General features: G+C 41.8%; 3 protein-coding genes across 7 annotated transcripts in view; 1 reads left to right on the plus strand and 2 right to left on the minus strand.

Moving 5' to 3' along the window:
- Positions 1–12,341, minus strand: part of LOC125761460 (E3 ubiquitin-protein ligase Ubr3) — a 37,212-nt gene extending 24,871 nt beyond the window's left edge. The window contains exons 1-2 of one of the 4 annotated variants that reach the window (XM_049422609.1): positions 12,029–12,341; positions 2,891–4,399 (exon numbers count right to left, since the gene is read on the minus strand). In XM_049422609.1, coding sequence (XP_049278566.1) covers positions 2,891–3,191 — 301 coding nt within the window. In that variant the 5' untranslated portion in view covers positions 3,192–4,399; positions 12,029–12,341. The other 3 variants (XM_049422613.1, XM_049422631.1, XM_049422622.1) reach the window with 3 other exon arrangements.
- A 1,042-nt stretch (positions 12,342–13,383) lies between these two features.
- LOC125761751 (UDP-N-acetylglucosamine transporter) lies at positions 13,384–16,311 on the minus strand. Its single transcript, XM_049423207.1, has 3 exons — positions 15,965–16,311; positions 15,752–15,856; positions 13,384–15,680 (listed from the first exon to the last, which is right to left on the minus strand). Exons 2-3 carry the CDS (start codon positions 15,765–15,767, stop codon positions 14,611–14,613), a joined length of 1,086 nt encoding a protein of 361 aa, XP_049279164.1. The 5' UTR covers positions 15,768–15,856; positions 15,965–16,311; the 3' UTR covers positions 13,384–14,610.
- Positions 16,312–16,644: 333 nt separating this feature from the next.
- On the plus strand, positions 16,645–20,881 carry LOC125761737 (TNF receptor-associated factor 3). Of its 2 annotated transcripts, none has more exons than XM_049423195.1 (4): positions 16,645–16,672; positions 19,288–19,710; positions 19,815–20,147; positions 20,222–20,881. In XM_049423195.1, the coding sequence occupies exons 2-4, from the start codon at positions 19,414–19,416 to the stop codon at positions 20,525–20,527; spliced, it is 936 nt and encodes a 311-aa protein (XP_049279152.1). In that variant the 5' UTR covers positions 16,645–16,672; positions 19,288–19,413; the 3' UTR covers positions 20,528–20,881. The 2 variants fall into 2 exon arrangements, with proteins under 2 accessions (XP_049279152.1, XP_049279145.1); XM_049423188.1 differs by lacking the exon at positions 16,645–16,672 and adding an exon at positions 18,107–18,968.
- Positions 20,882–21,298: the final 417 nt, after the last annotated feature.

The raw sequence follows: 21,298 nt of genomic DNA on the forward strand, positions 1-21,298 counted from the left end.
CTGAAGGAAGAAAACTGAGTGGTTAAAAGGCATATTTCTAGTCAGCGATAAATTCTGTTTGTCGCTTGAACATACCGGTAAAATTAATAAACGCGTTTTATGATCTCCGGACGCAGTTAAACTATCATGAAAAAGGCTTTTGCATTTAAAGTTTTTATTATTGCCTATCAGGAATTGTTGCTATACCCCGTAGAAGACAGTACAATCTGTCAAGGTATCTACAGTAATTCTTTTTACTGATGATTTCATCTGTGCATTGTCTTTGCTACCGAGCAATAAATGTAATCGATGTTTTATATCTCTCATTTCAATTCCGAAATCTCCACATCTTTCCCATAGAACATCTTTTCAAGGACAGCAAAACAGCAAAGCGATAAAGGTAAGGTGACGACAGGCTTAAAAGCAATACCCTCACCACTATGCACAGCAATAATGCATTGCAACAACCCTTTCATCGGTGATATTAACTTGCAAATTTTTTCCCCCGGAGACCATCATCGGGATTGGTGATGGAATACATACGCAGAAAGGTGTGATGGACACACGGACCTAGGAAAGATCACCGATTGTCGTCTACGGTCGACTTCACATGAATGCAAATTTGAATATTGAAATCGTAAACGCAAAATCCAAAGCAAAAGCGAACCATCTCGGTGCAAAGAGACACATCAATTCGGTCGGATCGTTGTTAGTCTCCCAATGAGGATTTTGAAGAAAGCGGATCGGTCTGATGATCTTATAAAATTCTTCCTGACACCTTCTGTCAGGATTAAGCAAACACTGTAATGTTTTGCTAAAAATATAAAACTTAAAAAAAAACTATAAAATATAAAAATATAAACTAAACGATATCTTTGTAAATTAATCATCTATTATTGCTGACACTTTCCCAGTGTCCAAGTACAGCGGAGCGCCGATTATTCGGCTTTTTAGTGAATCAACTCAGAGTGAATAAGTCGTTATTAGGAGTCACCTCGTTTAATGACCCATTTCAGAATAAAAAATAATATAAAAATTAAATGAAATCTATAAATTTGCAATCTCCTCAGGCTCATTTTTTCACAAAATTTTGCCTATAACTCGGTCGGCATCCAACGGATCGCCAATCTTTAACCTGTGGTCGATAGATGGCACCAATGGCTACATTTTCTTCTTGGACGGCCATGCCGTCAGATGTCTGTGCCAGAAGTTATTCGAGGAACCAAGTTCCTTACCCTGTTTGAGAAAATCTAAAATTTCCTCATTTTTGCACCAACTTTTGCCTATAACTCGGTCGGTATCCAACGGATCGCCAATCTTTGACCTGTGGTCGATAGATGGCACCAATGGCTACATTTTCTTCTTGGACGGCCATGCCCTCAGATGTCTGTGCCAGAAGTTATTCGAGGAACCAAGTTCCTTACCCTGTTTGAGAAAATGTAAAATTTTCCTCATTTTTGAGCAATGTAGCAAAATTTTTAATTGTGATATATTTTAATGGGAATTTGTTGCAATAAGTTTCTTTTCACTCAAATAGTGCTTTAAATTAAAAAAGAATAAAAAATCAGAAAAAAAAAAATTTCAACTCGAAAATTTCATAAGGCTTACCCCTTACGATTTTTTTGAGAAATTTTGCAAAAAAAAATGAAATTGATTTATTTTAATGCCAATTGGTTGCAATGAGTTTCTTTTCACTCAAGTAATGCTTTAAATTAAAAAAAAGAGTGAAAAATAATAAAAAAATCAAGAAATTCAAAAAAGTGAAAATTTACTAAGGCTCATTTATGCACCAACTTTTGCCTATAACTCGGTCGGTATCCAACGGATCGCCAATTTTCAACCTGTGGTCGATAGATGGCACCAATGGCTACATTTTCTTCTTGGACAGCCATGCCCTCAGATGTCTGTGCCAGAAGTTATTCGAGGAACCAAGTTCCTTACTCTGTTTGAGAAAATGTAAAATTTTCCTCATTTTTGAGCAATGTAGCAAAAATTTTAAATGTGATATATTTTGATGGGAATTTGTTGCAATAAATTTCTTTTCACTTAAATAGTGCTTTAAATTAAAAAAAGAATAAAAAATCAGAAAAAAATTTCAAAAAAATTTTCAACTCGAAAATTTCATAAGGCTTACCCCTTACGATTTTTTTGGGAAATTTTGCAAAAAAAATTAAATTGATTTATTTTAATGCCAATTGGTTGAGAAAAGGTTCTTTTCACTCAAATAATGCTTTAAATGAAAAACAGAATAAAACATTTAAAAAAAATTAAAGAATTATAAAAAATTTAAAATTTCCTAAGCAGAGGCGGATTTTCATAGGCTCAGACTTGCGAGAAGGTTCCTGATGTAACTTTACTTCGGTCTTGAAACTTTGGAAATTGAAGTATTGTATAAACTAAGGATCGGAAGGATCTTCAAAAACTATCATGTTTGGACCATGTGGGCGAGAAAAGCGCAGAGAAGTGGATACTAATAGATTCAAATTATCCTGGATACGAATTCAAAAGCGACTCAGGTATTATTATAGAAACAAGATGCAATACGGACGATGAATCTAATTCAGAATCAGAAGATGAGTGACTGAAAAACCCTTTAGATTTCAACTCTGCAAAATCGTATGTTGATGAGAAGTTAGAATTCATGGATAGCAAGGACAGCTACTTAAACGTAGAAAAAATCGTAGAAAATATCAAACTATATTACATAAACGCAAATCTGTCAACTAAATATCTTGTGAACCTTTTATCCGTGTTGTTCGATTATCCGGCCACCATGCCCGAATAATCGCTCCACTGTACTTATGATGTCTGATAGATTAATAAAGTCCTTTTTTTTCGTTACCCCAAAGCATGCTATCTTTCGATTCGTACCTATAAACGTAATGGTCACAAGCACGCTCTTAATACTTACCAATCGAAGCGAACTCGGACGGTGTTCGGCCACCAGCAACAAGCCAGCGGCACCATTCGATGTTGTCACTGTTGGATATCGTACTTTCCGGCGACAGCAAATCATCTAGCAGCCGGTTCAAGCTGTCCGATGTGCCATTCACGGCCAGCTCCCGGTGTATGTGGGCCGAGGCAAGCTTCTTGCCCTTCTCCTTTAGCCGGGCCACCGATAATGGTCGGCGTGCCGGTGGTGATGCCCGTTCCGTACCGGCAATACCGCTTCCGGTACCATCTTCGGTACTATTTTTACTTCCGTCCGCCATCGTTTACGGACGCTATCATGCGTGTTGATATCAATGTTGCTGTTTTTCTGTTCTGCGTTTCGTTTCTTCGTTGCTTGTTGAGCTTTCTTTTCCCTCTTCTACTTTTACAACAGACTGCAAGTTATAACCTCATCCAGTCATTCGCTCGGCCACGATCTAGCAGCACGGGAACGTTGCCGGTTCTCCAGGGGCACTGCCTGCGTTTCGGTTGATCGTGCTGATCGCTGTAAGTATCGCCGCGTCCACTAGCAGACATTTGTCTCTCGGAACCACTAGCAGGAGCACGACGCTTTACACAACCAGTGGCGTTCATTTTTCTCCCATACCACCAAACACACTGCAGTGGCCGGCAACCATCGTTCCGGCGTTTTCCCCTCCCCAATGCACTGCAGGTGGCGGACACTACGGAGCAGGTTGATTGTGTCAACAATATTGGACAGATGCACACGCGCTCACAACTTGATGTTTCTTACTATTTTCTTTCGTTCGTTGTGGTTGATTGGAAGGATGTCGGATCGGAGTGTCGTACGACACGATTTGTTTGATTGTAGTTTGCTACTCCTTTACGCGCCGATTAGTTTTATGTACAATTTCAATTCACTGCCTACAGGCACACCAAACTATTTCCATTCGTAACGATTTGAACACCTTCACTTATTACAAATACTTAACACACGTAGGACACACACCAGGTGGCTTCATTTGCACACCGACTCGCACAAAACAAAATGGCTCGGTAGTGCAGGGTTACTAGGATCATTTACTGGGAGCAGCACATTCAGGTACAATTGACTCTCCCATCCGGTGGCTCGACTTTCACTGGACGCAATATCGCTGGTCGCTTACCCGTTTTATAGCATCGGGCCAACAATGGACGCACATCCGCACTACGACTTCCTTTTTTTATTCCCCCAATTCCCCTGTACACCCACACGGTTCGCGCTTGCGCAAGCTCATCTAACACATCACCCGCACGAGTATCGAGGCAACCATCATCATCCGGTGAAGATGCGTAATAAAACAAGGCTACCGGGAGCTATTTTTCTATGCCGCTCCAGGATTCCAGGGCAACACGTCAAGTAGAACTTAAACCGATCAGCACTGCACTTTTTAATCTTTACTGCCCTCGGGCCGGAAGCGTCTTATTTCTGTTCTCCTTTTCGTGAGTCTCATACAGTGTCATAAACGGTAGGCGATTTAGTGCATTACTAAAATGAAAGAGAAATGAAAGAAAAATATATTATTACATTATACAGATGTCTCGGTGCTGCAGGGTTGTAGAATTATTTAGTTTTAAACAGTCAACAATATCTAACAATAATTTGGATTTATATTTTATTTGTTATTCAAAATTCTTCCTGAATGGCTGTGGGTAAATATGTTTATTATTTGAAAAATACGTTTAGTACACGCAAGAATGATTTATTGTCAACATATTCGACGCTGATTGCTAACGAAGGACTGCACACTCGAACTAGTTCCCTAATAGCGTGCATTTTTATTATCGAGAATTGATCAAAACATCTTCATCGGTTCATTCTTCGATTCCCATATCTCAGCAGTAGCAATCTGTATTGTTTGTGGGCTCGTTTCACTTCTTGTATATCTCGTCCCAATTGTTTGCACAGCTTCCTGGACGGTTCGACGAAGATTTCAATAAATACTGCACACCACTCGAAAAACATTCCATCCGACAACCATTATACCATGGCACCCGTAAAATGGGAAAATAGCATCTAATCTAGGAGTAGGTTTCCCTGGGGGGAAAAAAACAGGCAGAACAGGCAGAGAATCCACTTGTTGCTATGCACGCAGAATAAATTGATTGGATTGCTTTGAGATCATTGTTTGTGTGTGTGTTTTTTTGTCTTGTTTTGAGCAACTGCAACATTTCCAGGTGACCCTGGCAAGGATGCAAATACTGTAACAAAGCGTAATGCATTTTGACGTCGCCAGCTCGAGGCGCGAGTGGGTGCGCTGTTGCTCTCAATTTTTTGTTCCGGAAATGGTAAAGCTCTCAGAATCAATCACAATCGAAACCATCGCCAGAGGTAAATGCAATTATTCACCTGTTTTTTTTTTCAGCAGCACATCAAATAAATCCATCTAATGGACATTGACATGCCCGTAAGCCTCTGCACAGCTGAGTGTCCACCAGCTGGGTCTACTTTTTTAATTGATTAATGCGAAGCAAAGACGTGGATGCTGGGTGAGATGGACCACATCTCACGTTATTGGATGCTGGACTCCATTTCTTCCGAAACGAAACAAAAGCCTAGCAAAGGCATACAGGAATGTGGATAGAAATATCCACTTTTCTAGCAACACCTACTGTACCAGCTATGGCTTTTAACTGAATTTTCTACTTCACACATTGCAAAATGGTGGAAACTTAACTAGTCTAATCATGTCACTGCACTAGCTACGATTCTCGGATATTCGATTCGTATAGATCTATTTTTCCCGCTCAGTAACTTTGCTAATTGGAAGCAAAATTTCCAACGCAATCGAGGAAAAAAAACAGAATCCATTTTCAATCTCTAGGAGAGTTGAAAAAAAAGAAACTTTTCACCACCTTCAACACTCCTCACACTGGAAAATACAGATAAACCGCTTCCAGGTAGGCAGATCGTTATCTGCGTTTTCTACATCTGTCAGCGATAAGTTTCCTCTAATGAGCAAATGTACCGAATGGGAAATGCAAAACTAACGACACAAGCAGCATAAATAGCAGCAGTTGAGAAAAAAACACGATACAAACGATATGAACCATGGTTTGCAGTACAGAAGTAAAGAAAACTACTGAGCATACTGTCAGCATCCCACCCCGAAAGGCAAACAAACTGCAAAAAAAAAAGCCTTTAACGTTGGAGACTAAATATTTTACCTTTTTGCTCCAATGGTAGAATTTTGTCCAGGAAAACTTTTTAATTAATTCCCTCGCTTGCAACTACCTAAGCACAACCGGGAACCTGGTCAAGAGCTAGTCGGAAAAGTGAGAAACAGGTTAGAATAGAATAAGCAGCTGTTGCGTTGCGGAATCGGTAGAAAAGTTTCAATTTCATATTTTTAATCCGCTTCCACATGCCCGCCTTACATCACACACTGTGTAGAGAAAAAAAGGTATGAAAATTTTCCACTCAATTATATTCAGCCAGCAAGTCAATCAAAAACCGACTGAAACAACCAATTAAACTGAAATTAGTTTCTCGATGACACCTCTACCAATGTTGAGAATGCGCTGCAAAAATGATTAACTACGCACAACTCTAACTAGAAATGCAGTAGTTTTACTTTTTATAGCTAAGGTGACTAATGAAGCAAAACCTTGTGACACTACAAATCTGACAGCCGTAAATTACAAATGTCAAAATTGATTGTTTTTTTGGTACTTAATTCTAAACGTCAAATCGAAAGCCATTATCAATAATAACGGGTTTTACACCGTTCTTGTGTGTATGTGTGTTGACTCGATCAGTGACAATTAAGCGTACGCAACGATACGTTTGCCTTGTGAAGCAATTAGAACATAATGCACCTAATCCTTCAAGTGTTGGTTAAGCGCTCTTCTCTTGGCTATACAATGAAAACGTTTCGAGATATGAAACACAGCTTATCGAACCGAACGAACCCACACAACCACAACCTGACTATTACTGACGTTTATATCGCAAAGACAAACGCTGTCATACGTCATCTTTTTTCGTATAATGTTTATACCACATATTTTACATCCTACTAGTAAACGGAAGATAAAAACGTTAAGTGATCTTTACACCACTGTGCAAAAGAATTTCACAATCGATATCGGATTCCTAACCTACAGGTGATTCGCAACGTACTAACAATACTGCGATAGCATCAATACTAACAAGGCGACTCTACACTTGCAAGGATTTGTTTTTTTTTGTTACAATCTGGAACTTATCTCCAACATTATCTTGTGTATGAGATAGTGTACCGCCGAGATGTAGTGCTATAAAGAAAAAGAAGAAAGATAGCAGATGACACAAGCACGAAACTGTCAATTGAGTTTTATCGTATAAAGATCAAGTAGAGGGGTAGGGTACGCTTTGTATCAAATAATGGGACGAAGGTGTCGATCTCCGTCTCTCTGAACCGAACGTCTCGTAAAGTAGGCTGATCAGATTATATATATATTTTTAACCTAAGCTCGCACACGCAATATACACACAGTTGCGACGCACAATTACCTACACACTTGTAATGCAGTTTTTTTTTCTTTTCTTTTCTTTTTTGTTTCGTTGCGTGTCATACCGAAAGGTGTTTGGGTTGAAGCCGCCCTCGATAATGCCGGGTGTGCGCCGGGTGTGTTGGCATGCCGAAATCCCCCCCCTTGAGAAGAAATGTGTATGGGCTTAGACGCACACAAACACAAACACGCATAGCGAGACGTTTTCTGTTCGGTTGGGCGATCGAGGTTGGCGAACCGAACACCGGTGAACGTTTGGCTTTGGCTAGAAAAGACAGTGGGAACGAGACCCGGGGGTGGGGGGGGGACCCTGGGTCTGGATAGAGAAACGCAATCGGTCCGGATCGGAATCGGATCAGTTTGGTTGTTAGCGCGAGCGCGCCTCCCCCCCGGAGGTGGTTGCACTGTGCGAAATGTGCTGCGGTCAGTTTTGGGATCATCTTCATCGGTGTTTGCGGACACGCCGGTCGCTAGCCCAAGTAACCGCACGCAACACGCAGAACACGCTCGGAACCAGATCTTCTCGGCGTGTGGCAAAGCGAGAGGGAAGCACACCAACGCAACGAGCGTGTGAAAGAGATCGCCGCACGATACGCCAGGGGTCGTTTCGGCAGAGTTGGGGAAGTGTCCGGTTTACAATGCTTACGTGCACAGATATGTATGCGTAGTTACCGGTCAAGAATGCCCCAGCAAACACGTTGCAACTGGCAAAATGCAACTGGCCCGCTTGGGAGAGACGGGAGGGGGTACCGAGGATCGCGGAAAAGAACATCACAATGCTGCTAGATACATGTCCAGTACGGTAACAGTAACGTGAGCTGTCAATTTTATACAACCCAGCAAAAAAATGTTCAGCAAAAATCGATGGCGGAAGGTAAAAAAAAAAACCGCGGAATTCGAAAGCTCCCATATTCAATTATGATTTTGTTTGTGTCAATTCTGGCACTGTCCAAAAAAAACGGCACAACTTTAAACGAAGACCAGGGTCCAATTTGAAACCCTGGTACTGTTACAATGTGACTTGGAAAATGTTCTCCATTCAGTTAGACATACTGACGCCACTAGAAATTTCCAAAACTTCTTGTACAAAATGAATAATCCAGATGGATATAAACAGGGCAAAATACGGACAGTTTCTTAGCTGTATTCCTTCTTGGATTTGAGATCTCTAAGGTCACGTCACACCGGTAATTTCAGGCTTACTTGACATTTATCACGTCAGGACTTCCTGAGGAGGAACACGGTCCGGATGGGATTTGATCTCTGGTCCTCTCGTGTGAATCTGACGCCGTTTACCACATACACCACCGCCTTAGTTGTGTTAGATGCAGCAAAAGTTGCCGAAGATCAGACGTTACCTTAGACGTAAGACGTTACCAACATCATAAGCGAAGTTCCTCTGGAAGGACTTCGTCAGAATTTCTCGAAAGTCGAAATTGTACAACTGTAGACACCGCCTCGGTAGACAAACCATTCTCTCGATTCTTGAACATAGTGTTAGGACTTTTGAGGTTTTTTTTGCAATATTTGTTCTGTATTCCTCAGCGCTTTGTTTGTGTGTTGTAGAAATAGTTTAGAAACCACAGGTAGATATAAACAGGAGAATGATTAAAAACTTCAAAAAAAAGGTATCCCACACAGCTACAGGAGGATGAAACGCCTCGCAAGGACCAATTCTTCCATTGCTGTTGCTTTTGGTTGTTTTTGGTGAAATTCGAGTCGTGTGAAATCCACCATCCATCCCCAGACCATAAACTCCATTAGACGAAGGTACCTACCAAAAAGGAAACATCAGAAACTGGTGAATCCTTGAATCTGCGGTATAAAACCAGCAGGTTAAATCTACCTGAGCATTAAAAACGTCGGCAAACATTGGAAATAACTCCTTTCCCTTGTTTCGCTACCTGGTGTGCTACCTTTTTGTGCTACAAAAATTTGCGAATTCCTTTCCAATCATTGATGGATGTTTTGTGTTTATCGCGATATATCATCGTACTGTAACAGGCAGTTTCTGGGCAGTTATAAGCGGCAGAGTCTTGGCAAATTGTATGAAGCTTGATCCAGTGACTTCCACCCCGAACCTGCAACGTAAGCTTGTCACCAACAAGTAGCCTTTTTGGAACGAGACCATAAAGCTATAAGGGTTTTCTACCGGTGGGGTAGAGCACACCTTAGCACACCTGCATATAGGAATGAAGGAATGGCGACACTAGTGTGAGTATTCGATCGGAACTCCACTGTCCGCTTTACAGGCGCACATGGGTATCACACAACTAAGGAAGACAGAAGAAAAAAAAACCCCAAGGAAATGAATAAAAACCAGCAATAAGGCCCTAAAAAGCCTGCAAAAAAGCCCAAAAAAAAAGAAAACCCCCTGTAACAGCAGCTGATGAAGGTGGCTCGCAGGTTCTCGGGCGTGTTCTTGGTGTGCGCGTGTGTTCGTGTATGCGCGGCGACCCGCCTGCGTATTGAACGGTGTGTGATGACGCTGCGGTCACTGCCATTACCGCCCCCCCCCTGCGGGGTCCTCTCTCCATTCAGGTGTGTTGCGCCTGCGAGGCTCTAATACGCCTTCCACCATATATATATTTACGTGCGTGCACTCGTACGTTTTGGATTTGAGTTGGCCCCGTGCGCACAGACCATCTTTAAGCAACGTTGGTTCAACGGCCATGACGAGTTCGCACGAGAGCCGCGACGGCATCATCTCGCGTGGCCACCACGCGGAGAAGGCGCTCTACTGTGAGGTCCCTCGAACAAGACACATGTGCTCGCCTGAACACATAATTCCCAGTCAACACACAGGTTTTGACAATATCGTCAAGTTGAGGAAAATAAAAAAGGATGGAAGCATTTTTTTTTGACATTTTGTTTTTTTTTAAATACTTTGCAAAACTTTTTTTTTGGTATAAAAAATAAATACCTTTTGTGAAATGAAATTACTTGATCGTGTGTAATATTAGACGACACCCTTGATAATGAAATGAACATTTCTCGCAGGAGAAACCGTGATTGAACGCGCAGGTCTGATGCTGCGAGACTGTTACATATGTGTTGGTGCGTAGTTTTAGTGTGTGTGTGTGTGTCTGGATTGGTGTTAGTGCGCTACCATTTATGGGAGCACACCGAAAAACACATCCGGAAAATCTTTACATACATGCTAACGTCAGAAGAAGCACCCGGGATGGAATATCCTGCAGCTTTGCATGTTTGAAGCAAACATAACGAACATAACAAACAAACAAAAAACCCAAACCAATCGTTCATTTTGTGTGTTGCACAGACAGAACAGACTGTAATGCAAGAACGTTTTTTTCAACCACACACACGCAGTTGAGAGGTTACTCAACTCGTTTGAACAATACCGAAAAACAAAAAAAAATATTTGTAAAACAATACACAACAAAATAAAAAAAAACAGAATAATGTTCGTATTTTTTTGTTCGCGATTTATGGATGTATAATTATTCGAACATTTCCCAATATATGACCATAACACTATGCAAACACGTATCCAAACACACGCACACACACATGTACACTATACGATAAGCTTGCGAAGATGCTTACGTACACAGCGTACGCATACGTGCAAACGGGGCCACCTGGTTTCAGACCTGCTTCCTCACGCACACCCACCCAACAAGTGCTCATTTGTCGATGGAAATGAATTTTCCCTAACATGAGTTAAAAGGGGAACGACCCCCCCACATTATACGGATGGGAAAAACGTAGGGAAATGTCATTTTTTTCTCGAAACGAGCAAATTTCTGGTAGAACGTAGGAAGCAGCTATTTGACGGCATTCCTTGGTACACGCTGTGATGGTAGTGGTGGTGCGCTTCCAATGAACGTGGGCCGTAAGCCTGCGAGAATGAACACACACCGCGTGTGGGTCGTGCATGACCTCCAGCAAAATTACACGGCAAAAAAAAATTCTTCACTGCCACAACACAACAACAACAAAATGGACGATGGAAAAGACACGAAAGCGATGAAGTGGGGGAAAGGGTTTGACAGAAAGTTGGTAGAGTGTGTGGTGTTTCTGAACCATCCTGCTGATGTTGAACAAAAATTTTAGTAACACACTCATACACACATGCACGCGGCCACATGTATAATACACAACCAATAAGGAAGACACCACCAATTGCAGGCATGAAGATCGATCGATTTTGTTCCTTCCTTTGTTGCACAACCGTTTTGCAGCAACAAGCATTTTGTGGGGCAACATTCGGACGGTGCATGCAATTTATTCCTTCCGATGAACCCGCACGCACAAAAAAACCTCATGTTCGATGATTCAACTTTACGTTTGCCAATCTGTGTGTTCACTCACTCAGGTGAATGAAATTTAATTTTTCTTTTGATTTTCTCTCCTACATCCCCACACAATTCTATTTCCGCACATCCGCACGTGGAAATCGAACCGGTGGTTGCACAAGTAAAAATACATATATATATATACACACAAACACACGAACACACACACACCTATACATGCAGCCCGGATTTCAGTGATTCACGATTTACACGCACGGAGCAGTATGATGGTATGATGATGATGCGGAAAACGGGCTTTCAAATCCCGATGAACAAACACATACACACACACATACACTTACACGTATAAACACGGTTCCGGAGGAAATTTTGCCGGCTATGGTGTCTGCCTGCTGTCACCCATTGCTTCAAAACTTCAAAACCACAGCACTGTTAAACGTTTGCTTGACACTAAACAACCCGCTTGCCGAAACCAAAATCCCGTGTGTTCATTAGTGTCACCGTGTTTTTTTTGTTTGCTTGCAATTATCTTATGTTTGGTGTCAGACTGTTTTTTTTTATAAAACAAAACAACTAAGCGCACAAGGCACGGACAGACGCACGTCCGTACGCACCGAGAGATCAGCGGGAAATGAATACGCTCAAGTCTTTTTTTCACCCCGCAAATGAACACCGCGCGTATGCGGCCTCAACACATATCCAAACGCCGCGCTACATGCTCAATGCTCTACATTATTTGCCCTTCATTATGGACCCACTCGGCACCATATTGAATTATATTCGATATCGTGTTTGGATGTGTGTGTGTGTTTTCTGTGCGTACATACGTATACACGATGAATGCATGAATAGCTCGCGAGCTGTTCATGCGATCGAATTGTTTTACGATGTGCAAGCAGGTGTTTTATTACTATAATAAATCAGTTATAAAAGTAAAACATAAGCTACAGCGGAATAGTGAGTTAACAAGAATGCCACTACTTCTGTTACTGGAACAAACTATACTTTATTTGAGCAAAAAAAAATAATTATCGAACCATATATAACATGTGTAAAATGATATTTGGATCAAAAGTGTTTTAATTTGAATATTGTTTATTTACAAAAAAAAATTAAAGAAAAAGTAAAGAATTATTTTCTTCAAGAAAACATAAAATTAACAAGATAAATGGTAAAATAAAAACTAACACTAAGCTAGTGAATTAAAATAGAAACAAAAATTTGAAAAAATATATTTTTTCCGTTGAATGTTTTTTTTAAAAAGACAAAACTTGCTCAGAGATCGAATGTATTAATTAGAAAAAAATAAAAAAGCCCTAGTAACTAAATATTTTTATTAATAAATATTTATTTTAAAAGAGAATTGCGTAAATGAAACAAAAAGGAACGATTCTTGCCACTAGGAAGGTTAGCCGTGAGCTATATCAACCTGAAAAGAAAAGGAAATTGGTGAGCTTAGTGACATCATATAATGCGTCTACGTGAGATGGGGGTTTCAGCTCAAATTTCGCTTTTAAACTGTGCTGAAACGAACTTACACCCCAGCTATACTCCTTTTTACTGTCTCAGGTGTATGATGCTGACATACACAAGCCTTAGAGTCCAGTTACAGCCGGTATTATTTTCGACAAAAGCCAACAATCAATCATTAATCATTCTCAACACGTTAAAACCGCATCTAAGGTAGTTAAATGAGTTTAATCTACTGTTTTTTTTTCCTTTTGTTTATTATAAAGTATATGCGTACGAGCAGTAAAACATAATTCTAAGGTATTTTGAAAAAGTCATTTCCAAACAAATTGTTTGTTGTGTTTAGGTTTTCTATATAGTTTTTAAAAGTTTTTGCTTCGTTTGCTTTCATATGATTTAATCACTGTTTTCCCTTCCATTTTGTGTACTTTAACTCTAGCTCTTTCTGTCCTTCTGTAATGATTTTACACCCACGTCCAAGACAAGAGAGTGGAATGGGATAAACGTAGAAATAGTATTATGACAAGCACAAACATATAATTTCCAGTACATTCGTTCGAGGCGTTAACCAAGGTTTGTATCGCAAAACCTTTTCGTTTTACTAATCGACTTAAAACTGAAGGATTAAAACCGTACCGCACTACGGTATCGTACAAGGCAGCTCATCACTTTCGATACTAATTGCTAACGTGTGCATCGTTCTTACAGCCCTAACAATACAGCTTCCGATTCTGCTAAGTAACAAATTGAAGTTTCATAGTACACCCCCCCGGCCCTCGTGATTTTACCCACACACTATTGCCCGCTAGAGACGCTCATTTGATAGTATTGCTTATTTGCTAACGTTTTTGCCTATGACTAACAGTGATGTGTGGTTCACCTGTGTACGAACCACAAAAGAAGCTACAGCCGGCGAACGTCTTATGCTTGGACGTTTGAAAATTAACTTCCGGTGAAACATTTACGCAGGAAAGTCTTCGTTTTTTTGTTCATTTTCTTCGTGATGGTCAGAAATCATGGTATCATCATCACGATGATGGTCAGAAATCATGGTATCAAGACTTATTTTTACCACGTAGTCCGGAATGGGATTTGATACCCGGTCCTGTCGTGTAGAACCGGCGTCTTTTATCACATACACCACCAGGCTGCCCTTTGTATTTTGAAGTTACTTCCTATAATGTTTTGTATCAAAATATTGCCAGAACTGCCACTTCATTCATTCTGAACCAAGAAAAGAGTTTTTGAGAAATCAAGAGAGTTTTTGAATCACTAAAAAGAAACAAAAACAAACGATGATCCGTACTTGCGTAAACCGACACACATAAAGATTTTCGAACACCGTCGGTTCAGGCGTTCTCCAGTGTAAATATAATTATGGAAAAAGTTCAATCAACATTTTCCAGATTCGAGTCTTGCGCCTTCTTACCGGAACTGTTTGCGAGACACCGCTCTAAACCTTTTCCGCAAGCAGTCGCTCTTCCGCCTCGGCTAGGCTTTTGGGTGTAGTCCGTGCGACACTCAGCACCGACTTTGTACCCTTGCTTGCTGGATCGTAACCGTACAGGAAAATCGAACCAATTACTAGCGCTGCACCGACGGAAAACTGTAACGAAAGGCTGAAATCGAAAAGATAGATCGAGGCAACGCACGAGATGATGATGGCGAGCGAGGTGGCAAAACCCTTCAGTATGTTATCCGCATATTTGACGACGACGGCCACAATCAAACCACCGACCGCTTGCAGGACGACCAGATAGATGACAAACCCATCATAACCGTAGAAGAACCCATGGGCAGCAAGCTGTGCACCATCGTTTACCGCACACGTTAGCAATCCGAACGGTAGCGAGAGTAGACTCAGCTGTATGTTTCGCATCCAGATGGAGATGTCCGCACCTTTCAGCATCTTCTCGAAGTAGATGCCGGCCAACCCGGACAGGAAGCAGGCACCGAGCGCCGCACTGAACCCGAGCAGCCGGTTTTGCGCCGGTCCATCGCCTGGTGGCATTGATTGTTGACGTGTCGCAGCAGTACCACCGTCTTCGCCGGTCTGTGCCAGCTGTACACTGGCGACACCGACCACCAGGAAGACGAGGGCGGCCCATTGGGTGGGCAAGAGGCGACGTCGTAGAATGAGCACCGCAAACACCGCCGTGGTCAGTATCTTCAGTTGATAGGTGACTTGATATGTGGCCGCATCCAGATGCGATGCCGACACGTACAGCAGGTTGTTCTGTATAATGTACAACATTGACGGTACGCAGATCTTGAGCGTATCGACCGGTTGCCGTATGATCGTTTGATGCAGTGCGGCCTGTAGCCGGCCCAGATGCTTTCCCTCCTCGAGATACACGAGGACCAGGCTGGTGATTAGCTTGACCACCTCCGCCATCACAACCGCGGTAGAGCTGAGAAACAGGTCACCCGGTCGCGTCCGGCCATACCGCATACTGAGCCCAAGGATTGCATTTTGCAGCGTGAGTGTGACGAGGCTGAGGTACTTCAGGTTGTTGCTGTGAGCTGGCAAAAAAATTGTGTAGCACATATTAGAAACGATAAATGCAGACGTTGGCACATCCTTCTTCACTTACCAGCGGTCACCTTCATCTTGAGCACACGGCTATCGAACGGACAGTAACACAGAAAGCAAATCGATACACGGGTACGGACGTGGACACATTCAAATATAGGCTTTGCTGTACCCGAAATAGCGGCGAGGAATTGTCAAAAAAAAATTTGATTACGTTGACACAAAACCCGCAGCTGTGTACGTTGTATTGTTTTATTAGGCGCTTCCTACATACCACCACCCCGATATTTGTTTTGCCAACAAATACCAACACCACTCGAAATGTGTGTTTTCCCAGTTTTCCCCTTTTCTACAAATTACACATCAAAACAACTGAAACGCTGGTTGACGTTTAATTTGACGGTACGAAAAGAAGTCAAATTTGACAGTTGGGTGCAAACTTCGTTGATGACGTTCGGTGCTGGTGCGACGTTGTATAATAACAACTTATTCAGCAAACATTAATTGAATATTTGAGTTTGTTATTGATAATACGATTGTTTATCATTTTTATCGTTATTTCCTACGTTCCGTATCTTTCGTTTTTTGTGAAACTCATTACATTTCACCAGAGGAAAAAAACCAAGGTTAATACAGGCACTGCTCATAAACCATCAAATGTCATACACCTTGCCGTATAGAAAGTAGAATAAAATTGCTAGCAAAAGCAAACTTATCTGAATTTGCATAATATACATGATGGCGAAACAGGCCAAATCCGTACATTTTACTAGCAACAGTACTGTCCGCAACAACTGTTGCTGTTTATCGAGTAAATAAATGAAAAGATATTTTCTTTGGTTTGTTCCGCAGTTGTCAGTGACACCAACGCCTGAGAGGACGCGATTCGAAGTTGAACGCTTCCGGGTGTTTTCGCCTATATCCGGCGAAAAGTACTTCAGTTGGTTACGAGTCGCGAAACGAATCGGAGCTAGATTTTTGGGTGAGTGATTTTGTTCCGTAAGAAATATAAGCAGAATTGGTGTTTTTCAAATGTAATCGTGCCGGCTTGGTTAGTTTAGCTCTCAATTTGAACTGGAAATCGTGAATAACTATTGCTACAGATAAAAGTGCGCCGAATAGAACTGTGGGGACATATTTGAAGATTGGGGCCGAAATTCACTAGTTGTAATTTTGCACCCAGCTTCCTGGAAACATGATCAAACGTGTTGCATTGTGAAAAGTACGCATGGAAGCTCGTGATTTGGTAGGTGATCAGACACCGTAATTCTGTACGAGACGGCACACATTTTGCCGGTGGTGAAAACATGCGTCTATTCACGAGAACAATTTTCGAAATGTGTGTGCATTGTGAAAAGTACGAATCGTTCTCGAAAATCGATAATCAACGCATTTTACTTAGCTTCCATGCGCTAATGGTTTGGTAGGGGATCAAACATCGCACTTCTGTACGAGTTGAATCTACACGCGTGGAGCGCCATTGTGAAAAGTAGGCTTAGGAGCCGGCTTTCGGCGTCGAATAGATTCGGAGAGAAATTTTTGCAGATGCAAGCTAAGATTGGCTCTCTAGCTTTTGTTTTGCACACAGCTTCCTGGAAACATGTTCAAACATGTTTGCATTGTGAAAAGTACGCATGTAAGCCAGTGATTTGGTGGTCAGAATCGTAATTCTGTAGGAGACGGAACACATCCGGTGGAGAGAACACACGTTGGTTCTCGATTTTCAAGAACGATTTTCGAGCGCCATTGTGAAAAGGAGGCATAGAAGCCAGCTTTTGGCGCCAAATAGATTTGGAGAGAAATCTGTGGAGATTTAGGTAGAGATTGATTTTTTAGTTCGATGGTTCGAGCGCCATTATGAAAAGTAGGCATAGGAGCCGGCTTTCGGCGTCGCATAGATTTGGAGAGAAATCTGCGCTCGAGCGCCATTATGAAAAGTAGGCATAGGAGCCGGCTTTCGGCGTCGAATAGATTTGGAGAGAAATCGGTGGACATTCGGGTAGAGATTTGTTCTTTAGATTTCGTTTTGCAATTATCTTCCTGGAAACATGATCAAACGTGTTGCATTGTGAAAAATACGCATGGATGCTAGTGATTTGGTGGTCGGACATCGTAATTCTGTAGGAGACGGAACACATCCGGTGGAGAGAACACACGTTGGTTCTCGATTTTCAAGAACGATTTTCGACCGCCATTATGAAATGTAGGCATAGGAGCCGGCCTACATTGGGAGAGAAATCTGCACTCGAGCGCCATTATGAAAAGTAGGCATAGGAGCCGGCTTTCGGCGTCGCATAGATTTGGAGAGAAATCTGCGCTCGAGCGCCATTATGAAAAGTAGGCATAGGAGCCGGCTTTCGGCGTCGAATAGATTTGGAGAGAAATCTGTGCAGATTCGGGTAGAGATTTGTTCTTTAGTTTTCATTTTGCAATTATCAAACGTGTTGTATTGTGAAACATCGGACATCGTAATTCTATAGGAGACGGAACACATCCGGTGGTGAAAACGCGCGTTAGTTCTCTATTTTCAAGCACGAATCTTGAGAACGATTCTCGAGCATCATTGCGAAAAGTAGGCATAGATGTAGAAGAAATTTTTTTTAGAGCGTTTTGCTTTGTGTGTGATCAACACAGATGATTATGCTAACATGGTACTTTGACTTAGATTTTTTGTTTTTTTTTAGTTTGGCAATAATACTTTTATCCCCATATTAGAACTATCATGACTGAAGCACTTGAAACAAATTTAAGGTTATGAGCAAAAGTAAACAAATTGTCCCCCAAAACCAAATCTAATTTTGATTTTTTTTTGCTGAAATTGTTAGATTTTGAGCTGTTTATATGTTTATATTAGCAAAAGAATGTTGATGCTGTTCTGATTGAGACTAGACAGGGTCATGGAAGGGTTAGTCATTCGCTTATCGCGTATCGCAGATTGGAATGTTGATGTTAGTATTTTATCGTCACCGGTACCGGGGCGCACATACATGCAGCGTGTGTACCGCGCGCGGTCCTGTTTTGTTCATTTCGGTGCCATTCTTCGGGCGCGACAGCACGGGTTTGCGCCTTTCCGAACCGTCTCGCGACATTTTATACGCTGATGGTAGCAAAATATCTGCGCGCGCGGCTGTTAGGCAAGAGAAGATTTTTTTTTTCTGTTGTAATTCCGCCCGGTGTAGTCATTCGTTATGGAGCGTGAAACGTTGGAAGGGCTGGTGAAATACTCACAAACTTCCTGCTATCTTTGCAGCGAATGGTTGGATGATAGTGTTGTCGAGGTAAGTGAAATCTCACAACAACGTCCCGAGTGTCGTACGAATAAGGTGTCATAAGATACCTCAGATAGCAGAGCAACTTCCTGTTTCAGGTTGTGTTTGTTTAGATTATGCCTTTTTTTTGCGTCTCGAGATGTTTATTTACCTCTTCCTCGGATTGATTTCCAATGAATTTAGCAGTGCGTAGTCATACGACCGTTCTAATAAATAAAACAAAACAAAAATTAGTAGTGTTTTATAATGATAGTATATGAAAAAAAGAAAAAAAAATACTTACGGTTAATTGTAAAAAACAAATTTGCTCAAAACCCTTTTACCACAGGAACATCTACTCAGCTGCAGTCAGCAAACAATCGTTTGTCCGAACCGTTGCGGTGTGTTAGTGGCACGGAAATATTTGCACCTACATCTGAATACCTGTCGCGCGAGTTACGGTGGAACGGACAAAATGGACGATAACAAGGGATTCTTTGCCGTACCGGAAGAGAATGACGGTCCGCTCGGACCCATGGACATCATCGCCTACGTTGAGAACAATATCCGAAGTTTGCGGATGGCCATAGCGGATGCAAACCTCAAGTTCTACCGGCTATTCGAACAGCAGGACGAGCTGATACGGTGCTGCAACTCCACAAACCAAATGGGGTCGAAAATATATGACATGATTCTTACCAGCCAAACACGCCAGTTGATAGAAAAAAAACAACTCAAGGATGAGGTGGCTGCAATGCAGGATCAGATCCAGGTACGTTACTATCGTATTTTTTTTTTGAGTTGGTTGATGTAAAGATACTTCGAATTATTGGCTAACTGTGCGTCTTTGTTTCGTTTCAATATAAAACCATGCAGATTTTACAGAAGCGCTTTAGCGACGGCGAGGCCAAGAAGGCAAACGAATCGGCCAATAATGCAACATTGGAGATATCTGAGCTAAAAACCCGGATTCAATATCTGGAAGACCAGAACGATACGTATCGTCGTCAGCTGGATTGTTGCGCACAACGGTTCAGTTCGCTGCAGAACCAAATTGTGGAGCTAAATGTTCGCCACCCTATGCCATCCAATGGGCACACAATCTGGCGCATTTTTAACTTCGCCAAGGCGTTCGCCGATTCGAAGGAGTCGAACGTCATCCTGAAGGGACCGGTATTCACCAACGCACCGTACGGGTATAAGCTGCAGGTGAGTGTTTGCCCCCCCGCCCCGTCACTGTTCTTTGTTTCGTTAACTTTAAACATGATTTACAAAATTTTTAGCTGACAGCCAACCTGAACGGGCATGGATACTTTCGTGGGAATAGCATCACGATTCACTTGGTGGTCTATTCGGGACCGTATGACAATCTGCTAAAGTGGCCATGTCGTATAAATGCCAAAGTAACGTTGATCGGTCAGTGCGGCCCATCACGCACCCGTGAAGTTGAGTTGACGAAATCGCAACACTCGAACAAAGCCGAGCGATTCGTGGCGATCCCGCATAAGGTGGTCCTCTCCCCCACCCATCTCCAGAACGACACCATCTTTGTGGAGGTTAAGGCTACGGACGAGACTAATCGTGGCTAGGACGCGTATCTGTTTTTAGTATTTTATATAACAAACCATCCACAATCAGAAGGCGTGATGGTGTGGGTATTACATCTCAACACTACTGGGCGCACAAAATTACTATCCTACATTAGCTAACTTCTGCGTCCTCAAAAATGCTCTCACGAAATACCTGACCAAAACCCCTTCTGTGTGTGATGTTACTATTATACATTCAGTTTTTGATTTTTTTGTTTCACACGTAACGCAACGCAGCCGTTGTGTTGTTATCTTATCAGTATAGGGTTTAGCCTACGAAGATTACAAACATATCTTCAACGTACAAACACATACACACTCTACCAGTGAGTAATATAGAGAATGTCAAAATGACACTCGCGTAGTAAAAGCCCATATAGAAGGCATCGGAAATACTATTCAGGCTACCCTTGTTATTACTAGACAGCGTACATGCACGTACCCATTGTCGTATTACATGAATTTAATCAAAACGAGGAAAAATAAAAACCAATACGTCATGCGTAATGATTGTGTTCGTTTATTTTAAAGCTTTTATTTGTGTGTTTTTTTTGATAAATGTAGGTAGGTGAAGTCAACACCACTCAACACTTGGATATTTACTAGTTATAGGTCTATTCACCACCTGTTGCACTCATGCCACCTGTACGTTCCAGTAGCGCAACCTGTTCGTTCGACGTAATGCTGAATGCATCCAAGGGTTGAAACGCGAATCTCGGTCGCCGTACACACGCGGGCACGATAAGGAGAATGTAACAGAGATGTTACGAA

Source organism: Anopheles funestus, chromosome X (assembly GCF_943734845.2).
Source record: "Anopheles funestus chromosome X, idAnoFuneDA-416_04, whole genome shotgun sequence".
NCBI classification, from domain to species: Eukaryota; Metazoa; Arthropoda; class Insecta; order Diptera; family Culicidae; genus Anopheles; species Anopheles funestus.

Excerpts from the sequence above, each read along its gene's own strand:
- LOC125761737 (XM_049423188.1), top strand. The coding sequence starts at position 18,879 with ATGGAGCGTGAAACGTTGGAAGGGCTGGTGAAATACTCACAAACTTCC. Across the intron at positions 18,969-19,287 it reads TGGATGATAGTGTTGTCGAG|GAACATCTACTCAGCTGCAG; the intron begins GTAAGTGAAATC and ends CTTTTACCACAG. Across the intron at positions 20,148-20,221 it reads CGTACGGGTATAAGCTGCAG|CTGACAGCCAACCTGAACGG; the intron begins GTGAGTGTTTGC and ends CAAAATTTTTAG.